The sequence below is a fragment of the Lygodium microphyllum genome, chromosome 6 (genome assembly GCF_053477565.2).
Source record: "Lygodium microphyllum isolate KBCC chromosome 6, Lygodium_microphyllum_v1.1.10, whole genome shotgun sequence".
Lineage (NCBI taxonomy): Eukaryota > Viridiplantae > Streptophyta > Polypodiopsida > Schizaeales > Lygodiaceae > Lygodium > Lygodium microphyllum.
The window spans coordinates 146969899-146993758 of NC_141140.1; the positions used below are offsets into that span (position 1 = coordinate 146969899).

The following is a 23860-nucleotide window of genomic DNA, read 5'->3' on the forward strand; positions in this document are numbered from 1 at the left end:
CAAGCTACAAGGGGAAAAGGACAAAGCAATGCCCCCCTCCCCGCATGGTTAAAATGCTCCTTCCTTAATAAGGAGGCCCATTGTGATCATTTGAAGGATGCTTGGAAGTTAGCCAAAATGTATTATAGAGACCCTGTTTCAAACTAGATGAATTGTATGTTAGTTGTAACTCAACCAACAAAAAGCTATGGCTATGAACAAGCTAGGGCTCGAAGAAACACTCTCATCATTGCCCAAAGATCTCGAAAGTGTATCCTTATGGCACTCTATCTTTATCCGAATGATTGTCATTTGCATCACCTACTCAAATGAGTAGAGCATTTCCTTAACAATTTGCAAATGCGAAAGTTGAAGTTATGAATGTACATTTGAAGGAGCAATGGGTCCCAATGGGGGATGCAATAGTTGGAATTCCCATTAGGTGTTGGAATCACTATGAAGTAGTAAGCTAAGTGGCTGAAGAAAAAGATAAGATTGACCTATGGAAGAGTAAGCTAGCTAGCCTACCTAGATCAACTTTAGCCAAACTACTTGGGTGAGCTTTGTGAGATCTTTTGTAGGAGCATTGTAGAACTAGATTGATGGGAAGAGAAGATGGAGATCCATTCCTTGGTCTCTAATTGCTGCACATGAGGTTGAAGGATGCCTAGGGATCAGTAAGTTGGTAGGGAGGTCTATAGCCCTCATTTTTGGACTCCTTAATAGAGTGGAAGAGAGCCAACCATGGGCTCAAATTCTTAGAGGATGGCTTGGGAAGGTGCCCATTGAAAGGTTGATGATTGAAGGGATGCACTGGATGGATCCCCTACTTGTAGGTCAAAAAGTGAAGACCCCCACATTGAGATTGCCCAGAGGATAGTTGCAACTTGGCAAGAAGTTCTTACAGAGGCTAAGTGGACAGGGTCTAAAGACAAAAAGGGGGTCTCATCTCTTCTCCAATTAATTTGGACTTCTAGCTTCACCTTTGATGACTTTGCTACACCTATGGAAGCCCACCATAAGCTCATGCACAATATGGCAAATGAAGGATTGATTAGGTGGAAAGATATTTGGGATACTAGAAACTTGTGCTTCTTGGAGCTAGACCAACTCAAGAGGTGCTTCAACCATAATGACGGGGAGGTTGACCTTCTACAATGCCAATCGAACAAGATTATGGCAAATTGGTATACTTCCCATATTATGAATAATGCCATTCCCTACAAGTTTCTCATCTCGGCTCAAGGCAAGTCCCCATGTAAATGCATGGGCATGAGAAACCTTTAAACCCTCCAAGGATCATATCCTCAAAACAACAACCTATTGGAGAAGGTGGCACCCAAGAACTAAGATGGCCACATGGACCAAAAGGGCCAGGAGAACCTAGAAGTCCACTCCCCACTCCCTCAAGGAAGCTAAACTTTGCCATGTGGAGATTCTCAATCAACATCCCCCCATCTCTCCCCCCCCCCCCCCCCACACACACACACACACACACGGGGAATGCATGGACAAAGTACTCTAAGTATTCACTCTCTATAGCCTCTATGGGGTAGAGAAATTGAATCTGCAAGACATCTCTTTTGGGAATGTAGGAGAGAAAACGACTATGGAGGAAGCTTTGAGATTGGGTTTGTAAGGTAGGTCTTAACGAAAGGATTGATCCCAAGTTGATTCTCTTTGATGAAAAATGAAGTGTTGGAATGTGATTCATGCTGCAACCCCATCATGGAAAAAAAGTAGTAAACGCACGGGTGCATAACATGTAGGAATCTGCCAAACGATTTGGTCATGTTGAAACAATCGGATCTTCAGGTCTTCTACTAAAATGATGGTGCCATTTGACCTTTGTAAGGTAGGTCTTAACAAAAGGATTGATCCCAAGTTGATTCTCTTTGATGAAAAAAAATGGCAAAGATGACTATGCAATGAAGTTGTGGAATGTGGTTCATGCTGCAACCATCATGGCGATTTGGTCACGTAGAAACAATAGGATCTTCAGGTCTTCTACTAAAATGATGGTGCCATTTGACCTTTGTAAGGTAGGTTCTAATGAAAGGATTGATCCCAAGTCGATTCTCTTCGATGGAAAAAATGGCAAAGATAACTATGTAATGAAGTTGTGGAACGTGATTCATGTTGCAGCCATCATGGCGACTTGGTCATGCAAAAACAATTGGATCTTCGGGTCTTTTACTAAAATGATGGGGCCATTTGACCTTTGGCAGAACACTCATAGTGACCTTTTTGGTTTATTTGAAATCATTTTGTAGCAAAGACAAGTCCTTTATAGTCTTTTATAATGCCTTTAAGAAAGTTTAGATGACTCTTTTGAAAACCCACCCATGGTGGTTGTTGTATATATCACTATGTCTATTATTAATACATTTTCCACACATTATAAAAAACTTCACGTAAGCTCTTCTCTCTTACCCTTCATCTCTCTCTCTCTCTCTATATATATATGTGTGTGTGTGTGTGATGCATAAAATTAACCTACATGTAAAAATAGTGAAAGTGATTATATTAATAGTGCAAATTATAAATGTGAGAATTTCCTTTCTCTAACCTTGATGGCATATATATAGCTATGAAAGCAAACTCTTCTTCTGCTTCCTCCTCGTCCTCGTCCTCTCTTTGTCACACATGCACAAGCAATCACTCTCCTTACAACACACCTTTGTAATTCATTACTTTGCTTACATTGCCAAGTTAAATGTGTCTAATACGTGATGAAGATCACCTAGCTGCGAAGAGAGGATAAAATTTTAAATAAATAATTATGGGAAGAGGTTAAGTAGTTGTGATTTCATTACCTTTCTCTTTCTTTTTCTTTATATCGTGAGGTTAATCGTATTGGATCAGCTTAGCCCAAATGTGAATTAAGAAAGAGGGAAGTTAAAAAAAATAAATTTCATTAGCTTTTCCTTCCTTCATATTTTCGTGTAAAGTGTATTGGATCAACTTAGCCTAGATGTGAATGCGGCGCCCCCCCCACCCCGCAAAATAAAAAAACAAAAAACCCGAAGATTAAATGCGAAGACGTTAAGTAGGAGATTAAACTGTTAATTTCTGCTAATTCGCCCCTCTCTTTTTCCACACACAAAAAGGAGAGAATACGAAGGGGAGAGGGAGAGGGAGAGAGAGACATACATACACACACACACACATAACACAGGCAAGAGCACAGGGCAGCTATGGAATCTCAGGATGCGGGCAGCACCTCAGCTGCCGCTCCCTCTCCGAACCCTACCGTCCCTCCTTCCGCCGCAGCTCCGTCATCGTCCTCATCGCCAGCCTCCTCCTCCTCTACCGCCCCACCATCATCCTCACCGGCCATTTCCTCTGCAGCTGCTGCCGCTGGCTCTGCTGCCCTCGCCTCCGTCCCTGCCGACAGCTCCGCAAGGATCCTCTCCTCCACGGCCGTGCTCGCACGCGACGCCTCTAGCCTCTTCCAGTCCAGCCGCTACCAGGAATGCCTCGATGTCCTTCAGGAGCTCCTTCAAAAAGAGGAGGACAACCCTAAGGTTAGTCACTTTTCCTCTCATTTGATCCCTGTATCTTAGATTCCGGTTCTGTTTCATTTCTTTTGAAAAATCTATCCATTTTGAATTGATGATTTGTCAAATTCCTTCTTTTCTCGGGTCTCTTGTACGTATTGAACTGATGCAGACAGTTATCCCACGTAAAATGGTTGGACTCCCCCACATTACAGAACATTTTCTGCAATTCCATTATTTCAGCTCGTAATGTGACGTTTTCAGTGGTAGTTCGGGAATCCACATTGCTTCTGTATAAGCAATCAGGCAGGACTGAAATGCAGGGGTTGGAAAAAAAAAAAACTGGATCGATCATGTGCTGAAAATTCCTTCTGATTTAACAGTATTTTTCTCCCTCAAACCAAGGCATATTAGCCAGCTTAAATGTCAAATATGGTTTGGACACCAGTTCAACTTGTGCTTGGGAATGTGCACATGTATGTGATACCATTGAAGTGGCTGGGATCTTTTCTACCTTATATATATGTCATGGCCGTTTCAGAAAAGCCTAGGTGGGAGACAGTGACCCGTCCTTTATTGAAGCTAATCAGATAACGGTTCTCTACTAGTGTTGACAATCTTCTAGATTTAAGGTTAATAAATGCAACTCGGATAGGTAGATTATCCTGGAATGGAATCACGATGTGGTAGGGTTTTTCAAGGGCAATGGCATGATTTGGATCACATTCATGACAGTTTGTTGCCACGGTACTGCAAATGTATTCTTGTGATTGGATGTTGGCCCTATGGTTTCATAAATGGAGGGGCTCTGAACGATGTAAATGACCTCATTCCATTTCTTTCCATGAATGATGATGCATTACGGTTCTTCAAGGCCCATCTATGCAATTCAAGGAACTGTTCATTTTTTATGAATGCCATCTTCAGGACAGGGCAGGCTTGAACAAAGTAAACTAGAATATCTGGTATCGTAGGATTAGGCTTCAGCTCCTCTTGAAGAGGAGCTTTCATTTTTGTGGGAGCTTTTTATTTGATGATCTTTCGTGAGCCAAATGAGGACGTGTCCATTTCTGAATGGATGGTGTGTTGATCTGGCTTTTGTCAGTGCACTATGCTCTGATGCAAAATTTTTGAGTCGTTCTCGGGCAATGAGGAATCAGAATGCTTTCAGGAGATCTGTCTTTCGATGCAAGTCTTTAACTTCTTGCCATGTTAAAAGCTTTTTACAATGATTCCTCTTAGATTGTGATCATTGATTGCTATTTAGAGCAGAGCATAAATCCTAACAGGATTTTCACAAGAGATGTCCTCAATCCTGCAAAATACAATTGGCGTCGAATCGTTTTATATTCATGGTGTGGTAGGCAGCCAAGCACATATCAGTATCAGTGGAATATCTGCCATATTGATTTGTTGAAGTTGGTCATTTTTTAAGTGTATGGTCAAGCATTACCTTATGAAAGCTGCAGAGTAGCACAGCTTACCAACAATGTCGAGAGCTCAATGAGTAAGAGGATTGCTCCAGTATGGGGTTGTAGGTCTCTACATAGCTGTTGGTGGTTTCATAGGTTCATATTGTTTCAATCACAGGCTACAGCCGTTGGACTCTAAATAATCAACTGTTTCCGAATCTGATGTTCTAACACGCCTCAAAAAACAGCAGTTATCGAACATGGTTTTACAGCATTTCGAAATTAGCCAGTCTATGGGTGTGTGCTTTTGGAAGAGCTTGTCTGGAGTTGCACAGTTGGTTACAGCTGTACTTTCAGATCCTTGCTCCAAGGGGCCGCTGAACTTGGTGGAGGCTGCTTTGATGTTGTGCAAGTTTCTTGATTACTTGTATTAGCCCTGATATGCTTTCAAAATTAGCTGCTAAGCGTGTCAATCTGGAGAATCCAACCAACAGCTTCCTGGAAAGCGGACTGCATCTGCATTTTGACAGCCCTTTGAGAGGTGGAGATGCAGAGGATTGTGGGCTTCTCAAGGTAAAGAGATGTAGTGAGGGATTGGAGAGCAACAATTTTATTCTTACATGCATCCTTACTGTGATTTGGAGTACTTTCTATGTATGCTCAGAAAGTTGCCTATAGTGTGTGTGCGTTTTGGGCAATCACACTTAAGATCTTCTTATGAAACATATGCATTATCACACTTAGTGGTTTAAGAAAAAAATTTGGTGGTGCCCTTTGGGTCAATTGGGTGGCCAGTTTGTCCTAGTTGGCTCTGATTTCTCTTCGTGACCTTGAATGGTGGTATCATTGCTTATGCATACAGACACTTTTCTGCCTCACTTTTCATACATCAGTGCACTGGCATTAGGAGCTCATTTTCCTCACACTTTTGCTTTGTCTCTCTCTGTCTCCCTCTTTCTCTCTCTGTGATCTTCCTGACGGCTGTGGTTTACTGTCTTGAGGCTGCTTTTGTGGCTTGGGGCCATCCTTGCTGCATTATGCCTGTAAGATCTGCACATGCTGTCCCTGCTGTGTTTTATATCAGGAACACAGTGTGTGCTTTTTAAAAAAAGTTTTCCTGTGTGGTAGGTGGCTGATGGCATCCTTTCTTGCAGTTGCCTGCTTCTCTGTCTGGACTCTGTTGTGCTCTCTTTGGAGTCTGGAGGTACTGATGGCTTGTTGAGTCAGAAAAGCTACTGGATTTTCAGCCTCCAATGCTAGATTTTATCTTTGACTGCTGCTGTGATAATTACCTGCTACTGGTTAGGTCATTCAAGGCCAGGACAAACTTGTTCTTGGATTGCTGCTGGACTTTTTAGAGTGTCTGCTGCTGAACGGTGCTTTTTCTGGCTATCCCTTGATCCTTTTTACTGCTGCTGGCCAGCCTTCTGCGTTTTTAAAGCTAGTTCTTTAAGTTGGAATGATGCAACATTTCAGATTTTAATTTTCATTCTTCAATGTTACATTTTTACCTTTTCTATCAGGTGACCAAGTTTGAAACAACATTCAATAATCCAAAGGACAGTAGACTTCAAATTATAAGCACTAAAAGACTGAAATTCAGCAACATAATAGCAAATAAAACTATGAAGCTAGAATGCTCCTATAGCACGGCACAGAGAAAGATTGACCCCCCTTGTGGTATTTCTTTATCATTATTATCATAACACAACAAAAAAATAATTTGTATTCCTTCTATTATTTTGCATATTTAATTGTCAATTTTTTTTTTCCCCTTTGCACTTACAAAAAATAAAGGAAAGTGCATTAGAGCTAGCGTTGATGAGTGGTCACAGGTTATAGTGGATGCAGGCAGTGGATCAAAGAAAAGATACCTTTATCCACTTCTACCTATATGACCTGATTGGATGCATGTGATTGAAACTCCAAGTATATTAGGGTTAGGCTTGCACTTTGCGACAGATTTGCTCCAAACATTAGGTTGGGTGTGGTCTTCTCTTCGTAGAACCTTTGCATATTCACTTTGACTCTAACTGTCACGAGGACGTGAAATTTTATTGCTTTGCTTAGCATTTGATTGAAAGTTAATCAAATGTGCTAATGTGACTTGCACATGTGAGATGCAAGTCAATTATCTCACAATGTGGGCCCTAGTACCTTGAGATATCAGTTGGTGCTAATGCCAAAGTTGTAATAAGATATGTGTGATAGGTACTAGGTGATACTCAGTGTGAGATTTGGCCTAGACTAATTTATTGGCCATTAATGTGGGGGGTGACATTAGAGACTAGGCATTAATTAATTAATTAATGCCAGTCCAAGGGCTGATAATTGCTCAGGGATACTTGGAATACAAATTGGCCTAGCCAATTTAAGTATTGGCTAGTGAAATTGATTTTTTGAGCACTCGAATAATTATTAAATTAAATTTCAAAATTACTATTCTAAAAATTAATTTAATAAGGTGGATAATATTGAAAGACGAGATTAGAAGGCTGCCACTTGGGAAAACTTACCCATGCAATTGAGAAAATTATTTTTAGGGGCTGGTGGAAGTCTATTCCAGCCATTGTGAGAGAAGAGAAGGTTATTAGAGAGCAATGAAAGGTTGCTAATGTGATTTGCAGCCACGAGGGTCAGTCATACAGCATGTGATAGTAGTTTAGAGCCCTCTTGGAGAAGGTGACAACATCTCAAGGTCTTTTGGTGCAGATGACAGCATATAGGAGAAAACAATAGTCTTTCTGGTGGTCCTAAACTGTAGATGACAACTTCCATGATTGTTTGAGCAAGGTACTAGTAGCTTTTAAGTGTTTCTTGTGATGAAACTCTGAAATTTCTCTCTCTACAGCATGCTCTCTCATTCCCTAGCCATCTTTTAAGTTATCTTAGCATTTTCCAGCAGTTTGAGCCATCAAAGAAAGTGATTTTAGTTAATCTTTGTTGTAAACCCTAATTTGTAGCAAAAGTTATGGTTTTAACAGTTGCCTTGGGATGTATGCTTAGAATTGAGGGCCTAGGACTTGCATTCTTGTAGCTGAAATTTAGGAATTTTAGGGATTTTTAGGAGACTAGCCAACGAATATGAGATTTGGGGCTGAATTTGTCTTTCAAGGAGCAGGGTGAAGACCAATCACCAAGCAAACCAAGGGGCGAATTGGTTTGGAGGCTTGTCAATTAGTTTTGATAGTAGGAGGCACTTGGATTAACGGAGGAGATCAGAGGATCTCAATTGTACTCCTTCCATTTGCAATATAAGATAAATAAATACCGCAAGGGGCACTAGGTAGAGAGAGAAGGAAAGAGAAAGATTGCAATGAAAGAGAAGAATGGAAGGAGAAAATTTGCATTGAATTGAATGAAAGCTGAATACAAAGAGTGGATTGATCAGTCCTTGCATGTAGCCCAAGGTGTGAATGAGGGCATTAGATGAGACTGATGACGGATGGCAACACTAGAAGATGTTGCAGTCATTGAATATCGAAGTGTACTGAATCTTGCAAGAATGATGATCAACCAATTGAGGCAGGTAGAATAAATAGGCTCCTTGTGTCGAAAATGGCGGCATCAAGCCAAGCATTTAATGTTCATCGAGAATGCTAGCACTGAATAAAAATGGAAAAAAAAGTGTATGGATGATCTTTGCTAAATGTGAACAGGTTTTCTAGCCAATGAAAAAGAAACAGAAACGTGCTGCAAACTGATCTTTGGCAATGTGAACACACTTGAAACTCATTGAAAAAGACCTGCATAGAACAGTCTTCTTTGTGAAAACACATGATAGACTAAGTGTCAGAGCTCCGAATGTCTTGGTTTGACTTAGATTGAGGCTCATAAGCAAGAGATAATTGTGCAAGTCACATATAACTGCTAACATTGTTAGAGATCACAGCCTGGTGCAGTCGGACTGCACAGTCGGATTGCCACGTGGCAGTCCGACCCACTATAGGCAGTCGGCTGCATTTAATGCAGCCGACTGGGCATTTCTGGCGCCCTATTTCCTAGCAGTTTCTGACTATAAATAGCCGACATTCTCAGTAGTCTCCTACACTTCTCTGCTCGCAGATTACAGACCGGTGACACGCGCAGATTCCGTCTCTGTTCACAGATTTCAGATAGGAGACAGTGCAGACTGCAGCGGACTTCGAGGTGAATAGCAGGTTGCATCGTCGAGGTGGAGACACGCAGTCCAGCGCACTGTGCCCGTGTATATATCTGCATATCTTTGTATTCAGCACACTTTATACAACAGATCTTCATCTTCCACTGTCTCTCTCTCTCTTCTCTCTGCGTTCTCTCTCTCTCAGTCCTACGCTTCCGCACCGCTGCACTCTGACATGGTATCAGAGCAGTGTTAGAGGGCTGACTGAGCGCAGAATCAACCTGAAGAGGAGTTTCCATCGCGACACAAATTTGCGTTTTTTGCGTTTAAGGGCAGACAGGAGGGCTGCGCCTTAGAACAAGGCTGAAACGAGTGTGGGCGCGCAAGAAAGGAGACTAGGTGGTGGATTTGCTGCTGTTTGACGCGGAGAAAGTTTATGTTTTCAGCCTACAAGTGCAAGTTTTGCTTTTATGGCTGGAGCTTGATCAGATGTACAATCGGATGACCCTTATGAAGCGGGTTTCTTTGGAGGTACAGTTGTGGACCTTGTCCGTAAATAAGTCTTCTTTGCTGCGGGAGCACATTAACAAGCTAAGGCAGCTTCAGATGCAGGTTCAGAATGCGGGGAAGCCGATTTCCTCCGAAGACATGGCGATTACACTTTTGTCCCAGTTGCCGCCACGATTCGGTACATTTTACTCTGCCCTTATTGCTTCGGGGCGAGAGTCTACTCTTCGGTGGGAAGAGTTGGTTCCTATGATCTTGGACCAAGAGGAACAGTTCAAGGGACATAATGCTTCCAAGTCGGAGGTGCTGACAGGTCAAGCCTCTCAGAAGAAGGGGAAGGACCAAAAGAAGAAGAAGGGGAATAACAAGTCCAAGAAGGACAAGGAGAAGGACAAGGACAAAGACTCCACATGCCATATTTGTGGAAAGACTGGCCATTGGAAGAAGGATTGCCCTGACAAAGACAAGAAGGACACCAACAAGAAGGACAACAAGGATTCTGGAGCGGTGGCTGTACCCTCATCAGTTGCATTTCTTCATCTAGCTGTCATTGAGGACGCTTCACAGAATGCTTCTGATGCTGCGATGACGGCTCCCCAGGCTTGAGAATGGATCGTTGATAGTGGTGCCTCACGGCACATGACTTCTTCATCAGATGGTGTTGTCCAATTGCGACCCTCGCGTAGGCAGATTCTCATTGGAGACAGCTCTTCAGTATCTATTGTAGGTCGGGGTAAGATGCAGCTTATTCCCGATGGACGAGGTGGAACCCATACCTCAGAGGTTTTGCATGTACCCGGGCTTAGGGTACCATCTCCTTTTAGTTCATAAGATTTGCTCCCTTGGCCTTTTGGTGGAGTTTGACAGTACTACGGTGCGAGTCCTTGATCGTGGATCGAGGAAGGTTCTATCATCCGGATATGAGGAGAATGGCATTTACAAACTGAAGTCTTCCACCGCCCTCTCTACTCTTCTTCTTACCTCTCAGTCACAGTCAGAGTTATGGCATGCTCGGTTTGGTCACCTGAACTATGATTATCTTCTGAGGGCGTCACGTGGACAGCTTGTTCGAGGGTTGTCGGATATAGTGGTGAGCCAGCAGCCATGTGTCTCCTGCATTCGGGGGAAACAACATAGGGATGCCATTCCCCACACAGCTTCGCGGCGGTCTACTTCACCGATGGAGCTTGTATCTACGGATCTATGTGGCCCTATGAGGAATGAGTCCTTGCGTGAGAGCTCATACTTCATGCTGATCGTGGATGACTACAACAGGATAACATGGGCCTATTTTTTGGCATTAAAGTCAGAAGCTTTCTCACACTTCAAGGATTGGCTTCTCTTTGAGGAGAACCGATCAGGCCGGAAATTGAAGACCTTGCGATCCGACAAGGGTGGTGAGTTTGTTTCTAATGAGTTTGCTCGGTTTTGTGCAGATAAAGGAATTCACCAAGAGTTTGCCAATACCAATACTCCTCAAGAAAATGGCATTCTTGAACGGAAAAACTGCAGTGTGATCGAGATGGCGCGCACCATGATGGAGCACCGACAGACCCCTCAGGTTCTGTGGGCCGAGGCTGTGGCTATTGCAATCCACATCCTTAATTGATCCCCTACTTCGGCCGTGGAAGGGATGACCCCGTTTGAGGCTTATTTTGGGACGAAGCCAGATGTTTCTTACTTTCGGGTCTTTGGGTGTGATGCCTATGTTCACATTCCCAAGACTCATCGTGATAAATTTGCAGCAGCTTCTCGAAAACAGGTATTTGTTGGCTACAGCTTCCAGTCCCAAGGCTACCGACTGTATGATCCCGTCAAGCGGGATGTGTACACTAGCCGTGACGTGCGGTTTGTGGAGGTTCCGGCTACATCAACGGGTGAGGAGCATCCAGTTCTTGGAGATCCAGGGGAGAGTTGGGCTCCTTCTACAGTTCCACTGGAGCCCGTGCCTTTTGATTATGATTCTGTTTCTGACACAGAGTCTACTGCACCACCGGTCACCTCAGAGGAGTTACCACCGGTGGATATTTCAGAGTCTTCTGCTGATGGAGAGAGACGAGGGGAGGTTCGGCCTCCTCCTCGCTGGGCCCGTGACACACTCCGTGATTCAGGGATCGAGGGGATTCCTGAGGAGTAGGGACCGCAGGATGGTCCGCGGCGGTCACAGAGGCACTAGGCACATTCTACGGAGCTTGTTTGCTCCAACTATTGTTTGATGACCCGTGTTATGCAGGATCGAGAGCCCACCTCCGTGAAGGAGGCTTTACAGTCCGCACCATGGAAGAAAGCTATGGAAGCCGAGTTGGAGGCTATTGAGAGGAATGGCACTTGGTCACTCGTGCCCCGCCCCCTGAATAAGAAGGTGATTGGCGTCAAGTGGGTCTTCAAGACCAAATACCTTAGCGACGGTTCTTTGGATAAGCACAAGGCTCGCCTTGTTGCTAAAGGTTTTGCACAGTGCCCAGGGATTGACTGTCATGATACTTTTGCCCCCACAGCTCGTATGGCGACCATTAGAGTTATTCTTGCTTTGGCTGGCCATAGGAGATGGCCTGTTTATCAGTTGGATGTGAAGTCGGCCTTCCTCAATGGTGATTTGAAGGAGGAGATCTATGTTGAGCAGCCTCCTGGTTTTGGATCTTCAGATGGGAAAGTCTACAGGTTGAAGAAGGCCTTGTATGGCCTTAAGCAGGTTCCGTGTGCATGGAACGAGAAGATTGATTCGTTCCTCCAATCTCAGTTGGGATATCGGCGTTCCAAGGCCAATCCGCAGCTTTATGTTCACACTTCCGAGGATGGTTGTGTGCTTTTTGTCTTATATGTTGATGATTTGATTGTCACAGGTGATGATGCACAGCAGGTCCAAGAGACGAAGTCAGCTTTACATCGGACGTTCGAGATGACGGTCTTGGGTCTACTCCATTTCTTTTTGGGCCATGAGATTTATTAGTCTCAAAGGGGGATCTTCATCTCTCAACAGAGATATGTACAGGAGCTCTTGGTGTCTTTTGAGATGGAGGATTGTCGGGCCCTTTCTACTCCTATGGATCCGAACTGGAAGGCCACTTCCCATTCAACTTCTCCTTTGGCGGATGCTTCTCGCTATCGTCAGTTGATTGGGTCCTTGATTTGGCTTCTCAACACTAGGGTTGATCTATGTTTTGCTGTTGGGCTCTTGGCAGGGTTCATGAGTGAACCTAAGACGGTGCATTGGCAGGCTGCTCAGAGGATACTTCGGTATTTGAGGGGGACGTCTGATTTAGGGATTCATTACCCCGCAGGCACAGATGGTTCAGATCTTGTACTTGCAGGTTGGAGCGACTTGGATTGGGCCGGTGATGTGGACCACATGCGGTCTACTACATGTTACTGTTTTACCTTGGGTGCAGGTGTTATCTCATGGAGTAGCAAGAAGCAGCCCACGGTAGCCCTTTCGTCTACTGAGGCGGAGTATCGGGCCGCGTCTTCCACCACATGTGAGGCCGTGTGGCTTCGGAGATTATTGGAGGAGCTTGGGTGTCCCCAAACTCGTCCTACTTTGCTGCAATGTGACAGCGAGAGTTGCATTGCCTTGGCACGGAACCCTGTTTTTCATGCCCGGACGAAGCACATAGAGATCCAGTACCACTTTATCCGAGAAAAGCTTTTGGATGAGACCATCACTGTGGAGTACTGCAAGACGGAGGACAATCTTGCGGATTTGTTTACGAAGGCACTTCCCTAGGCTCTACTTCGGCGACATTCCAGATCCCTCAGGCTTCTGCCCTGCCCAGGCTCTGAGAGGGGGTGTTAGAGATCACAGCCTGGTGCAGTCGGACTGCACAGTCGGACTGCCACGTGGCAGTCCGACCCACTGCAGGCAGTCGGCTGCATTTAATGTAGCCAACTGGGTATTTCTGGCGCCCTATTTCCTGGCAGTTTCTGGCTATAAATAGCCGACATTCTCAGCAGTCTCCTACACTTCTCTGCTCGCAGATTACAGACCGGTGACACGTGCAGATTCCGTCTCTGTTTGTAGATTTCAGACAGGAGACAGTGCAGACTGCAGCAGACTTCGAGGTGAACACCAGGTTGCATCGTCGAGGTGGAGACACGCAGTCCAGCGCACTGCGCCCGTGTATATATCTGCATATCTTTGTATTCAGCACACTTTATACAGTAGATCTTCATCTTCCACTGTCTCTTTCTCTCTCTTCTCTCTCTACGTTCTCTCTCTCTCAGTCCGCTTCCGCACCGCTGCACTCTGACAAACATTCCCTCTCAAATCTTGGATGTGATTGAAGCCGAAAGAAAACAAAATGGATCCAAGGGTGGTATAAGAAGTGTCAATGTTGATGAAGTTTGTCGATGTAATTTAAGGATGAAGTAGCTTCTCTCGATTTTGAAAATCCGTCTCTTAAACATAAGGAGCTAGGGATTCCATAGTTGTATCACCGATATCACCCCCCTTTAAAAGAAATGGGGGGTATGAGGAAACCACTAGAGGAGATGGTGGGGATGGGATGGAATCTATGGGAAAGATGATGCACAATTGAGAACGAGTGCGGCTATGGAAGACTGCCTATGGAGCTTGTAAAATCCGCTTTCCTATCAATCTATTGTTGAAAATGCCTCTCAAAGAAGAATCTTCAATAAAGATAGCTTGCTCGGTGAAGGCAACTCAGGTATCGAGTCTAGTAAGGCCATGATTTGAGAGGAGTGGGAAGCCCAAGTCTAGAACATGTTAACATTTTAAAATAGAGCTCAATGGAGGGTCAAGAAATAGCGGCGAAGCGCCAACACCACTAACATGCACTGAAGAAATGTCACTGATAATGACTACCCTTTGATGGATGATCTTGTAATAAATCTCCTTGAGGAGTCATATGAGTTGAAGCATCACCGTCAATGAGCCAATGCCTAGTTGATGAATAAGGCTCCTCCATCCTATGGATGTGAAGGAGCAAAGACTCGTGTGACAACCAACAAAGAAGTAGAGGAAGGCTTAGATGGTTGAGATTCATCCATTGCTCTTGAAGTCTGGATGAAGGTGAGGGTATTTTTTTCTGCATTTCTTCTTGGCATGGGTGCCCTTCCTATAGTGTGGCATTGTGAGGGTGCAGCGAATGTGGAAGCGGAGAGAGAGAGAGAGAGAGAGAGAGAGAGAGAGAGAGAGGGAAACCCATAAATTTGCAGTTAATGAGTGCAAAACATAAGGAGGTAGATATGTTAATGGGCTGTGAGAATATGCCAACTAGAATCTCTCAACCTGTACACAAAATTTGAATGATGTGAGATCTTGGGCTTGGTAGTATAAATAGGCAGCAAAGAATAGAATTAAATAACCAAGTCGGCCAGGTTTAAGTTGGCTGATAGGTTGCAGGCTGGTTCGACTGCACAAAAAGAACGCACAAAAAGAACGAAACGATACTTAAAAAAACTGTGAATGCTTCTTGCATAACGTATGGCGCTTGCATGATTGTCCAAACTGCTCCAACATTGTTGTGTCAAAGTGAAGCAGTGCGGAAGCGTATAACCGAGACAGAGGGTGGACAGAGAGGAGAGAATGTCTACGTATGTTTCCACCTTGAAGATCTCACACTCCGTGAACCCCGAGGGAAGTTTCCATGGTCTGCAACCAGAAAACTTTGAGCACAACTGTGCAAGTGTGTAAACTGGGGTCTATAAATAGCCCAACAAAAATACATCAAATAAGGCAGGTCAGTTGCATTAGATGCAATCGACTGGATAAAATTGTTCGATCAATGCAGTCCGATTTGCTGCTGTAGTTTGACTTGCCCTGCCATGTTGTCGTGCCGTTACGCGGACACAATGTGAAAATCTCTAGAATGTGGCTTTCTTATTGATCTAGAGAGCGAATGTCATATTAGTCATTAATGTCAATGTTCTTAGTGTGGATGGTTCAAAAATACTAGATTTTTGGACAAGTTTAGCCAATTTTTGATATTTTAGATACTATCTCCTGTAAAAATCCAAAAACTGTTGACAACTTCTAGAATAGGATGACATGCAAAAGAAAACATGTAGCTTTCAGCCATTTTGGGAGGATTTAATATAAAAAGAAGAATTGGCAAAACCGCGCGACACGTGATTGCAGTTTTCAAGCAGTAAACAGTACTCTGAATTGGGAGGTGAAGGAGCGATCTGGTAGAATTCTAGTCAGGTGTCGTGGTGTTTTATCCCCCTTTCAGAGCTAATGCAGGCATCAAATCAGGTGTCCTAGTATTTTACCCCCCTTTCAGAGCTAATGCAGGCATCAGATTGGTGGTCTGAGCAGTATAGAGGAATGTATTGTTTTATGCACGTTTTTGTCTACAAGAGATCTATCTTCTTATAATGCAGAAATAAATTGACAGGCTTCACCTCTATGAGTATTCTTCTACATCTTCTATTTCTTTGAACCCCTTCTCTTCTGTCTATTCCTCTCCTTGAATCTCCCTTCATCTTCCTGTCTCTTATCCCCATGATAGACTTTCGACCCCAAATGCTCCAATATTGGTGAACTTGACGTGAAAGTCAACAGCAGAGGTGTGTAAAGATGGGAGATTCTGTTGGTTCAAGTGGTGGTGATGCTTTACAACAGATGATTGCTTTGTTGCAGTAGCGACAATAGCAGGCAAGAAGCAAAAAGAATTGATTCCTTGCTGTGTACTCATTGCAGGCAGTGAGACAAAAATTGAAGTAGTTTAAGGGTCAAAATGTTTGGCCTTCATTCGGTTGTATGAAGAAAAGATGTTGTTTCATGGGGTATCGTAGTATGCATGGAGCTGGTATTTCTCCCATTTGGCCATGCATGCTTTGCACGATCGGATTGATGAGTTACATAGAAGAGATGCTGATTGGGTAGCTTTTAAGAAAGCTTTGAGAGAGGAGTTTTTCTTGGAAGATGCAGGATTGGTAACTAAAAAGACATTTATAGATTGGATTGAAAAGCCCAATAAAGGGTTGGCTGGTCTACAGCTTTGCTTTGTGAATTTGAAAGTCGGTATGCGCAGTTGGATGTCGATGATCAAGAATCATTGGAGAGTCAAAAAATTGATTTGTTTTTAAAGGTTGCAGATTCTATCTTGTAGGACAAGCTGACTGATTGTTTAGAAGATGCCTCTCGTGAAACGGAGCTGAAATCAGATTGGGCTAATGTGATTGAGGTAGTGCATATGTTGGTAAGGAGGGAGCGGATAAAATTAAGATGGGGTACAGACACCACACCTGGCAGTGCTCAGAAGGGGCTGAAATTGCAGCCAAGGCGCCTATAGCTATGGCGGAACAACTGGCTATACCTGTTGGTCCGGCTCTTAAAGGTGATGCTGTGGATGAGTTAATCAAAGGCATGTGTGATTTGAGGCTGAATTTGATAGAAATCTATGCAAATGTCGAAAAGTTAGATGTCAAGGTAGAAGAGAAGTGTCGTGTAACAGCCCAAAGACTGTATAGAGAAGGATCAAGAGGAGATGCATTTGGTGTGATAGTTTATAGCATGAAAAGCGAGACTGTATAGCTTGCTGTGAAGTAGAAGCAAAAAGGTTAGTCTTTTGGAAAGATGGCAAAATACATGCAACAGAAATTGGTCTTCCAATAGAGCAAAATTTTGGAAATGGTGGCATGCAAAAGAGGTTGGAAGATATGGGTGCAAGGACAACATTTGTTGCCATAGATACAGCCACATATGGATTGAGAATTGAAAGGACTGATGAAGCTTGTAAAGGAGGCATGGCTGAAGCAAAATCTTGCATTTGGATGCAAGCATTAGATTACATGAAAAAGGGCAAAACAACAAAGTCTGAATTGGCTAATGCAAGTCAGGGTATACGAGGGAGAATAGGATGGAGTGCACCAGTGGATTCATTTTCAGCCTATGCTTATTTGGCTAAGGTTCATAATCAAGAAGCTCTTGTGGAAGAAAAGAGACGAAGAGATGAGAACACTGTTGGTCCTTCCTCTTCAAGCCCATTTAAATGCATAACTCGAAGTAAAATGGAGCAACAGAAAGAAGCTGAAAAAGCCATACCAGAGCATGTTATGGAGGATGCATCTTAAGAGAAGAAACAAGAAGGGAAGAAAAGGGGCAAGCAACTTGGTTACAGGTTACAATCGGATCTTGAGATTGCCACAAACCTTAAAAAAGTCTTGGAAGATCGCACACTTGGCAGTAGAGTAGAATTCGCACTTGGCGAAGTTCTTGGAATCGCAAAGTGTGAATTCCATGATGCAATCATTGATATGTTGAAACGAAAAAGATAGTTTGATGGTGAATTTTTGCAAGCATTGATGCAGGTTGACAAAGACATAGAGAAACATCTTTAGAGGGAATATGATGATGCATGTAATGTTGTTTTGAAACAGGAGGCTCATGCTGAAAATGGGCTAAATGGGAGTATAGATAGCAAGCTTGTGGCTGAAAATAGTATTATGGGCAGCACTAAGCATAAAGAGAAGGCTATGTATAATAAGGATGTCCATCAACAAGCACATGAAAAAGAAGATGCTCATTTTATTCCAAGCAGTCATTATTCATGAATACATTGGGCTGGTGTTACAATAGAGACAATTGTTAAAGTGGGAGAAAGAGAGACGCCGTGTATAGCTCTCTTGGATCATGGTTCCGAAATCAATGTTATGGCACGTAGCTCAAATGAGAATGGAGGTTGGCCGATTAATGTAGATTCGGGATGGCGCATGTGGGCAGCAAACAATTCTTCAGGGGATTTTTATGCGGCTTGTTCGAATGTACTCGTAACTATTGGAGATGTTAGGAATGAATATCATCTTTTTGTGTAGGATTCATATAGTTATCCGGTGATTTTGGGGCAGCTCGATATTTCAAAATCAAAGCTGGAAACAAAAGCCTTGGATGATGATTCTTCATATGCTTGGGTTCGGAGTAAAGATAATACAAAGGCGGTATAGTTTCTCATTGTTTGTGTGAATCATCTCCACAATTGGGATAGGCTGTGGGATAATCCCATGCCACCTAATGCATGAGAGTTTAAGGGTTTTTAGATAGCATTACTGTAAGTGGAGGCTATGGTAGTGCCTCTAGGAAAATAATTATGCCTCCAAGAAAGGGGGAAACTGTGTTTGTGTCTGGATTGCAGGAATGGACAGCATGTAGCCTTGGGGCATCCCTCCATCTCACACGTAGTCAAGAGTTCTTGTACATACCGTTGCTGGGAAATAAATATTTTCCTTGGAGTTTGATAGATCTCATGACCTAGAAAGAAGTAAAGAAGTTCCATATCTGTAATCTCAAACTTCTCATGAAGTGTTGCCTTTGTTTGCTTGACCATGTGAGTATGGTCACCTATCACAATCACGTCGTCCACATAAAGGACAAACAACACACGATCTCTGTAGTGATGGGTTAGGCACGGAGGGCGAGACAGCCAGTCGTTACGGGCAGTGAGAGATAGAGAGAGTGAAGTCGAGCAGAGTAGAGAGTGAGCATGTTTTTTAGGTACAATGACGAGTGTACCTTTAGGTTTTTAGATAGATATATATGTGTAAGTACAAGTGCTAAGGGTGTGTTCACTTCCAAGCACATTAAAAGGCATGAGGGCCTTTATTCCCAACAACCTGCCACCTAAAGGCAATGTGCTTGAAGAGGAGAAAAGAATTAGCTAAGTCTAGGTATGTACAAAGCTGAAATATATATATCTATCCAACTTCCATTATTTGTCAGCAATGAGCAAACCGCTCTGTTGGAAGACCCTTCGTGAGGTCTGCAGGATTATCATTTGTAGACACTTTGACAAGCTCAATGCTCTTGCTAGCAAGTACATCTCTAATGAAGTGGTACTTCACCTGTATGTGCTTTGTCTTTGCATGAAAGACAGGATTCGGTGCTAGCATGATAGCACTTTGACTATCACAATGGAGAATAGGTAACTCTGAGATGCCAAGCTCTCCCACCAAACGTGAAACCCATAAAGCCTCCTTGCATGCCTCAATGGCAGTCACATACTCTGCCTTTGTAGTAGACAATGCAATACACTTTTGTAGCGCGAAGATCTAAGAGACTGCTCCTCCTGTGAAAGTAAGCACATACCCAAAAGTGGACTTTCTGCAGTCCTTTCTGCAGTCCACATGACCAGCATAGTCTGCATCCGTAAAGCCAACAACAGATGCCTTTTACTTTCCATAGCAGATGCACAACTCCTTTGTGCCTTTGAGGTATCTCATAATACCTTTCACTGCATCCCAATGCTTCTTGCCAGGGGTTGCCATGTATCTGCTAACCACTCCCACTGCAAAGGCAATGTCAGGACGTGTAGCAACAATAGCATACATCAAACTGCCAATAGCTAAAGCATATGGTATCTTGGCCATTTCAGCCTTCTCATCATCAGATGTAGGGCTGTCCTCTGCACTGAGTTTCACATATGAAGGCAATGGAACCCCAATTGTTTTCTCCCCCTCCATATTGAAATGTTGCAAAACCTTGGAGATATACTTCTGCTGAGATAAATAGAGTAAGCCTTTCGATCTATCTGTGAGTATTCGCATGCCAAAACTGTGATTTGCATCACCAAGATCCTTCATGTCAAAGCTACCATGAAATGAAGACTTTGCTTCAGTGAGTCCAAGGCACGAGTATCCTTGCTAGCAATCAGCATGTCATCAACATACAAAACCAAGATAATCAAGCTGCCATGTGCTGACTTCTTGGTGTACAAGCAGTGATCCACTTGACTTCTATGAAAGCCTTGGGATTGCATGAATGTATCAAAATTATGATACCATTCTCTTGGTGCTTGTTTCAGCCCATACAAACTCCATTTGAGTTTACATATCATCTTTTCTTTCCCTTGTTCAACAAACCCTTCAGGCTGTTGCATATATATGTTCTCATGCAGATCACGATGTAAAAATGCAGTCTTTACATCCACCTGTATAAGCTCCATATCCTCAACTGCAACCAAGCCCAAAATGGTTCTCAATGTAGTCATTTTGACTATAGGAGAGAAAATCTCATCAAAGTGAATGCCTTGCTTCTGCTTGTATCCCTTTGCAACCAATCTTGCTTTGTACTTTGGTGAGGAACCAGAAGTGACCTTCATCTTGTAAACCCATTTGCATGGAAGTGTTTTCTGCCCTTTAGGCAACCGCATCAAGTCCCAAGTGTCATTTTTCTCAAGAGATTCCATTTTTGACAACATGGCTTTATACCATTTCTTGCTGTCCTTTCTGTCCATTGCTTCCTTGAAGCAAGACGGTTCACCATAGTCTGTCAACATGACATATTCAGCCACCTTATTTGCACCGGGAATAAATTTGTCAGGTTGTCTAGTAGCCCTAGACGATCTCCTAACCCCAATGATCATTGTTTGCTGGCTGTTCTTGTAAATTTCCATTTTCAGCATGCTGTCCTGGTATTTCAGCCTGCAAATTAGCATTAACAGCTTGCTGTCCTGTTTGTTCCTACACATGTAGTGGCTCATTATCATGGGCAATAGCTGGCTGATTATTTCCAGCATCATTTTCTGCATTTGTAGGTTCATTTACAGCAGGTATTTGTTGCTGTACAATGGGCACATTTTGTTGTCCAAAAGGTATTTTTTCCCGGAATACAACCCTATGGACCTCCTTAGTCTTTTTGGGCTGTTTGTGCATGCGATCTTCCCGGAAGATAACATCATTGCTGCGTACTACTTTCCTTTTCTCGGGATCCCACAATCTATATCTCATTTCACCCTCATTACCATATCTAGGAAAATGCATTTATAGGACTTTGGCTCAAGTTTGTTGCGTTTTTCTTTATGAATGTGCACAAAAGCCTCGCAGCCCAACACTTTCAGGTGAGCATATAAAGGTGGCTTGCCCGACTATGCTTCTTGGGGAAGGCCCCCCCCCCCCCCCCCCCCCCAAAAAAAAAAAGACATGTTTGGTGACTAATTAATTAAGTGAACGACTATCATAACACGCTCTACTAAAAAACCATGGGATAATGTAGTATGAGACAACATCGTATGGACCTTATCCTGTATTGTCCAATTCATACGCTCTGCAACTCCATTCTGGGGCGGATTATGAGGGGCAGTGAGCTCCCTCTTTATCCCTTTGTTGTCACAAAATGCTTGAAAAGCCTCGGACACATATTCCCCACCATTGTCAGAGCGAAGATACTTAAGTGTCTTATCTGTTTGATTTTCAGCCAATGCCAATAATTTTCTAAACTTGTCTAGTATTTCATCCTTCCTACGAATAGGATAAACCCATATCTTCCGTGTAGCATCATCGACAAAGGTGACAAAATATTTATTTCTCCCTAAAGATAATCCAGGCATCTGACATACATCTGAATGTACTAATTCTAGAGGAGAAGATTTTAGCAAAAGAGACTTTTTATGAGACGTCTGTGCATGTTTGCCATAAATACAATGATCACAGTGTCCAAAATCAGCATAATGAAGACAAGGCAAGTAACCCAAACGAGAAAGCACTTGGCTAATGTGTCTCTAACCGGCGATGCCACAAATAATGTTTGACTAATGTGTCTCAACCGGCGATGCCACAAATAAATGCTTGGCTGCTCGGTCACGACAATAACATGGTCATGCACACTAGATACTTGAAGTGGATACAAAGTATCACTCTTGCAACCTCTGGCAATAACCCTAGATCCGTTACAGATCTTCCATTTTCCATCACCGAAGGTGGTATGAAAACCATAATTATCTAGCTGCCCTGTGCTAATCAAGCTCTTCTTGAGTTGAGGTACATGCCGTACATGTTGAAATGTGAAGACAGAGCCATGCTGAAGCTACAATTGCACACTACTAATACTTGCAATGTCACATGCATAGTTCTCCCCAAGATGAACACCATGTCGACCCCCTGTATAGTCAGAGAACCAACCACTCACGATGAGGGGTGACATGAAAGGAAGCACCTGAATCGAGAATCCAGGTATGCATGTCATCATCTGTATCTGCAACTAAGGCATGTGCACCAAAGTGTGAAGAGACACAGAGCACGTCACTCCCACTATCACTGTCATGAGTGACTACATTTCCCTCTTCAATTTTGACACTGCTATTCTTAGGTTGACTGCTTTTTTTCTCTTCCTTGCTATCATTTGTCTTCTTGCCCTTTCCTTTCTCTTTCTTCCATTTGTGGTAGTCACGTTTAAAGTGACTCTTCTTGCCACAATGATGGCATTAAACATCTTTGCCACATGATTTACTGTATCCCTTGCTATCAGATTTGCCCTTTTGTTGTGATCTGCCCCTAGTATGCAAAGCATTGGAAGACTTAGTGGATGCATTGTTCACCTGCATGAACATAAAATGACAAAATGCTGCACATATTTTTTCCAAACTGCAAAAGCCCCAAATTGCACGGGGTCCAATGTGCATCAATGTCGAGAAATTGGGTAAATTTCAGTCCAATTTGTGCTCGTACATGAATAACCCCAAATGTCAGAGGCAAAATGTCACAAATTTCTGCAATTTCTGAGACAAATTTGCTTGCCTTGCATCACAATTCCCAAATACAGGAAAAGCCCCAAATTTTATGGGTCCAATGTTGAGAAATTTCACTCAGATGAGCAAAATTTCAATAATTTTGGCGAAATCCCCAATTTAAATGCGCACAATGTCTGTAATTTTTGACGTAGATGCCTCAATTTTGCATAGACAGCTCTCCATTTGGAAAAGCCCCAAGTTTCTGGGTCTAGATTTGCACAAATTTGTGCACTATGCTTGCGCTTGCGAACCCCGGTCGAGCCAAGGGAAAATTTCAAGAGAATTTTGAAGAAGAAGAAAAAAAAGAATTTGTGGCCCAAAAAAGATGACGTGACGAGGTTTGTTGACCTGCCAATCACGACTTATTCTTCAGCCTGTCAGTCATGTAGGACACATGACCCCTTGTTGATAGCTACTCGTTTGACTTTGGTTGCATGCTCGTTGGCGCCCGTCAGCTTTTGCGCCGTCCCGCCTTGTTGTGTGTCGTCAACCCATTTGACGCTTGGCTGTTGTCTCGTCAGCTGCCGTCTCGTCGGCAACTTGAACCTGTCGACTGGTGTTACCTGTTGGTCTTGCTCGGACTTCCTTGCAGACGTCGCTTACCGCTTGTGAGTTGTCGCTTGTCACCCAGAAGTCTTGTTGATTGCTTGCATCAGCCTATTATTGCCCGATGGCCACACACTCAGCAGCTGCAAGTCACACTGACTGGTGCATGACTGACCTTCTTTTGCCTTGAGCTGTTCGCGAGCTGCCTTTGATCTCAGGAAGCGTACCCTCTGTGCTCTAATACTAGTTTGTAGTGATGGGTTAGGCATGAAGATCAAGACAGTAGATGTTCGTTGTGCGCGGAGAGACAACGAGTGTGAGAGAGAGCAATAGCAGAGGGTGAGCAGGTTT

At 43.3% G+C, this 23860-nt stretch overlaps 1 protein-coding gene across 1 annotated transcript in view; it reads left to right on the forward strand.

Moving 5' to 3' along the window:
- The first annotated feature begins 3090 nt into the window (after nucleotides 1-3090).
- LOC148035266 (Tetratricopeptide repeat (TPR)-like superfamily protein) overlaps nucleotides 3091-23860 on the forward strand; it is a 37222-nt gene continuing 16452 nt past the window's right edge. The window contains exon 1 of the mRNA XM_087680266.1: nucleotides 3091-3506. Within this exon, the coding sequence (XP_087536392.1) occupies nucleotides 3177-3506 (330 nt within the window). The 5' untranslated portion in view covers nucleotides 3091-3176. The remainder of the gene's footprint in view (nucleotides 3507-23860) is intronic.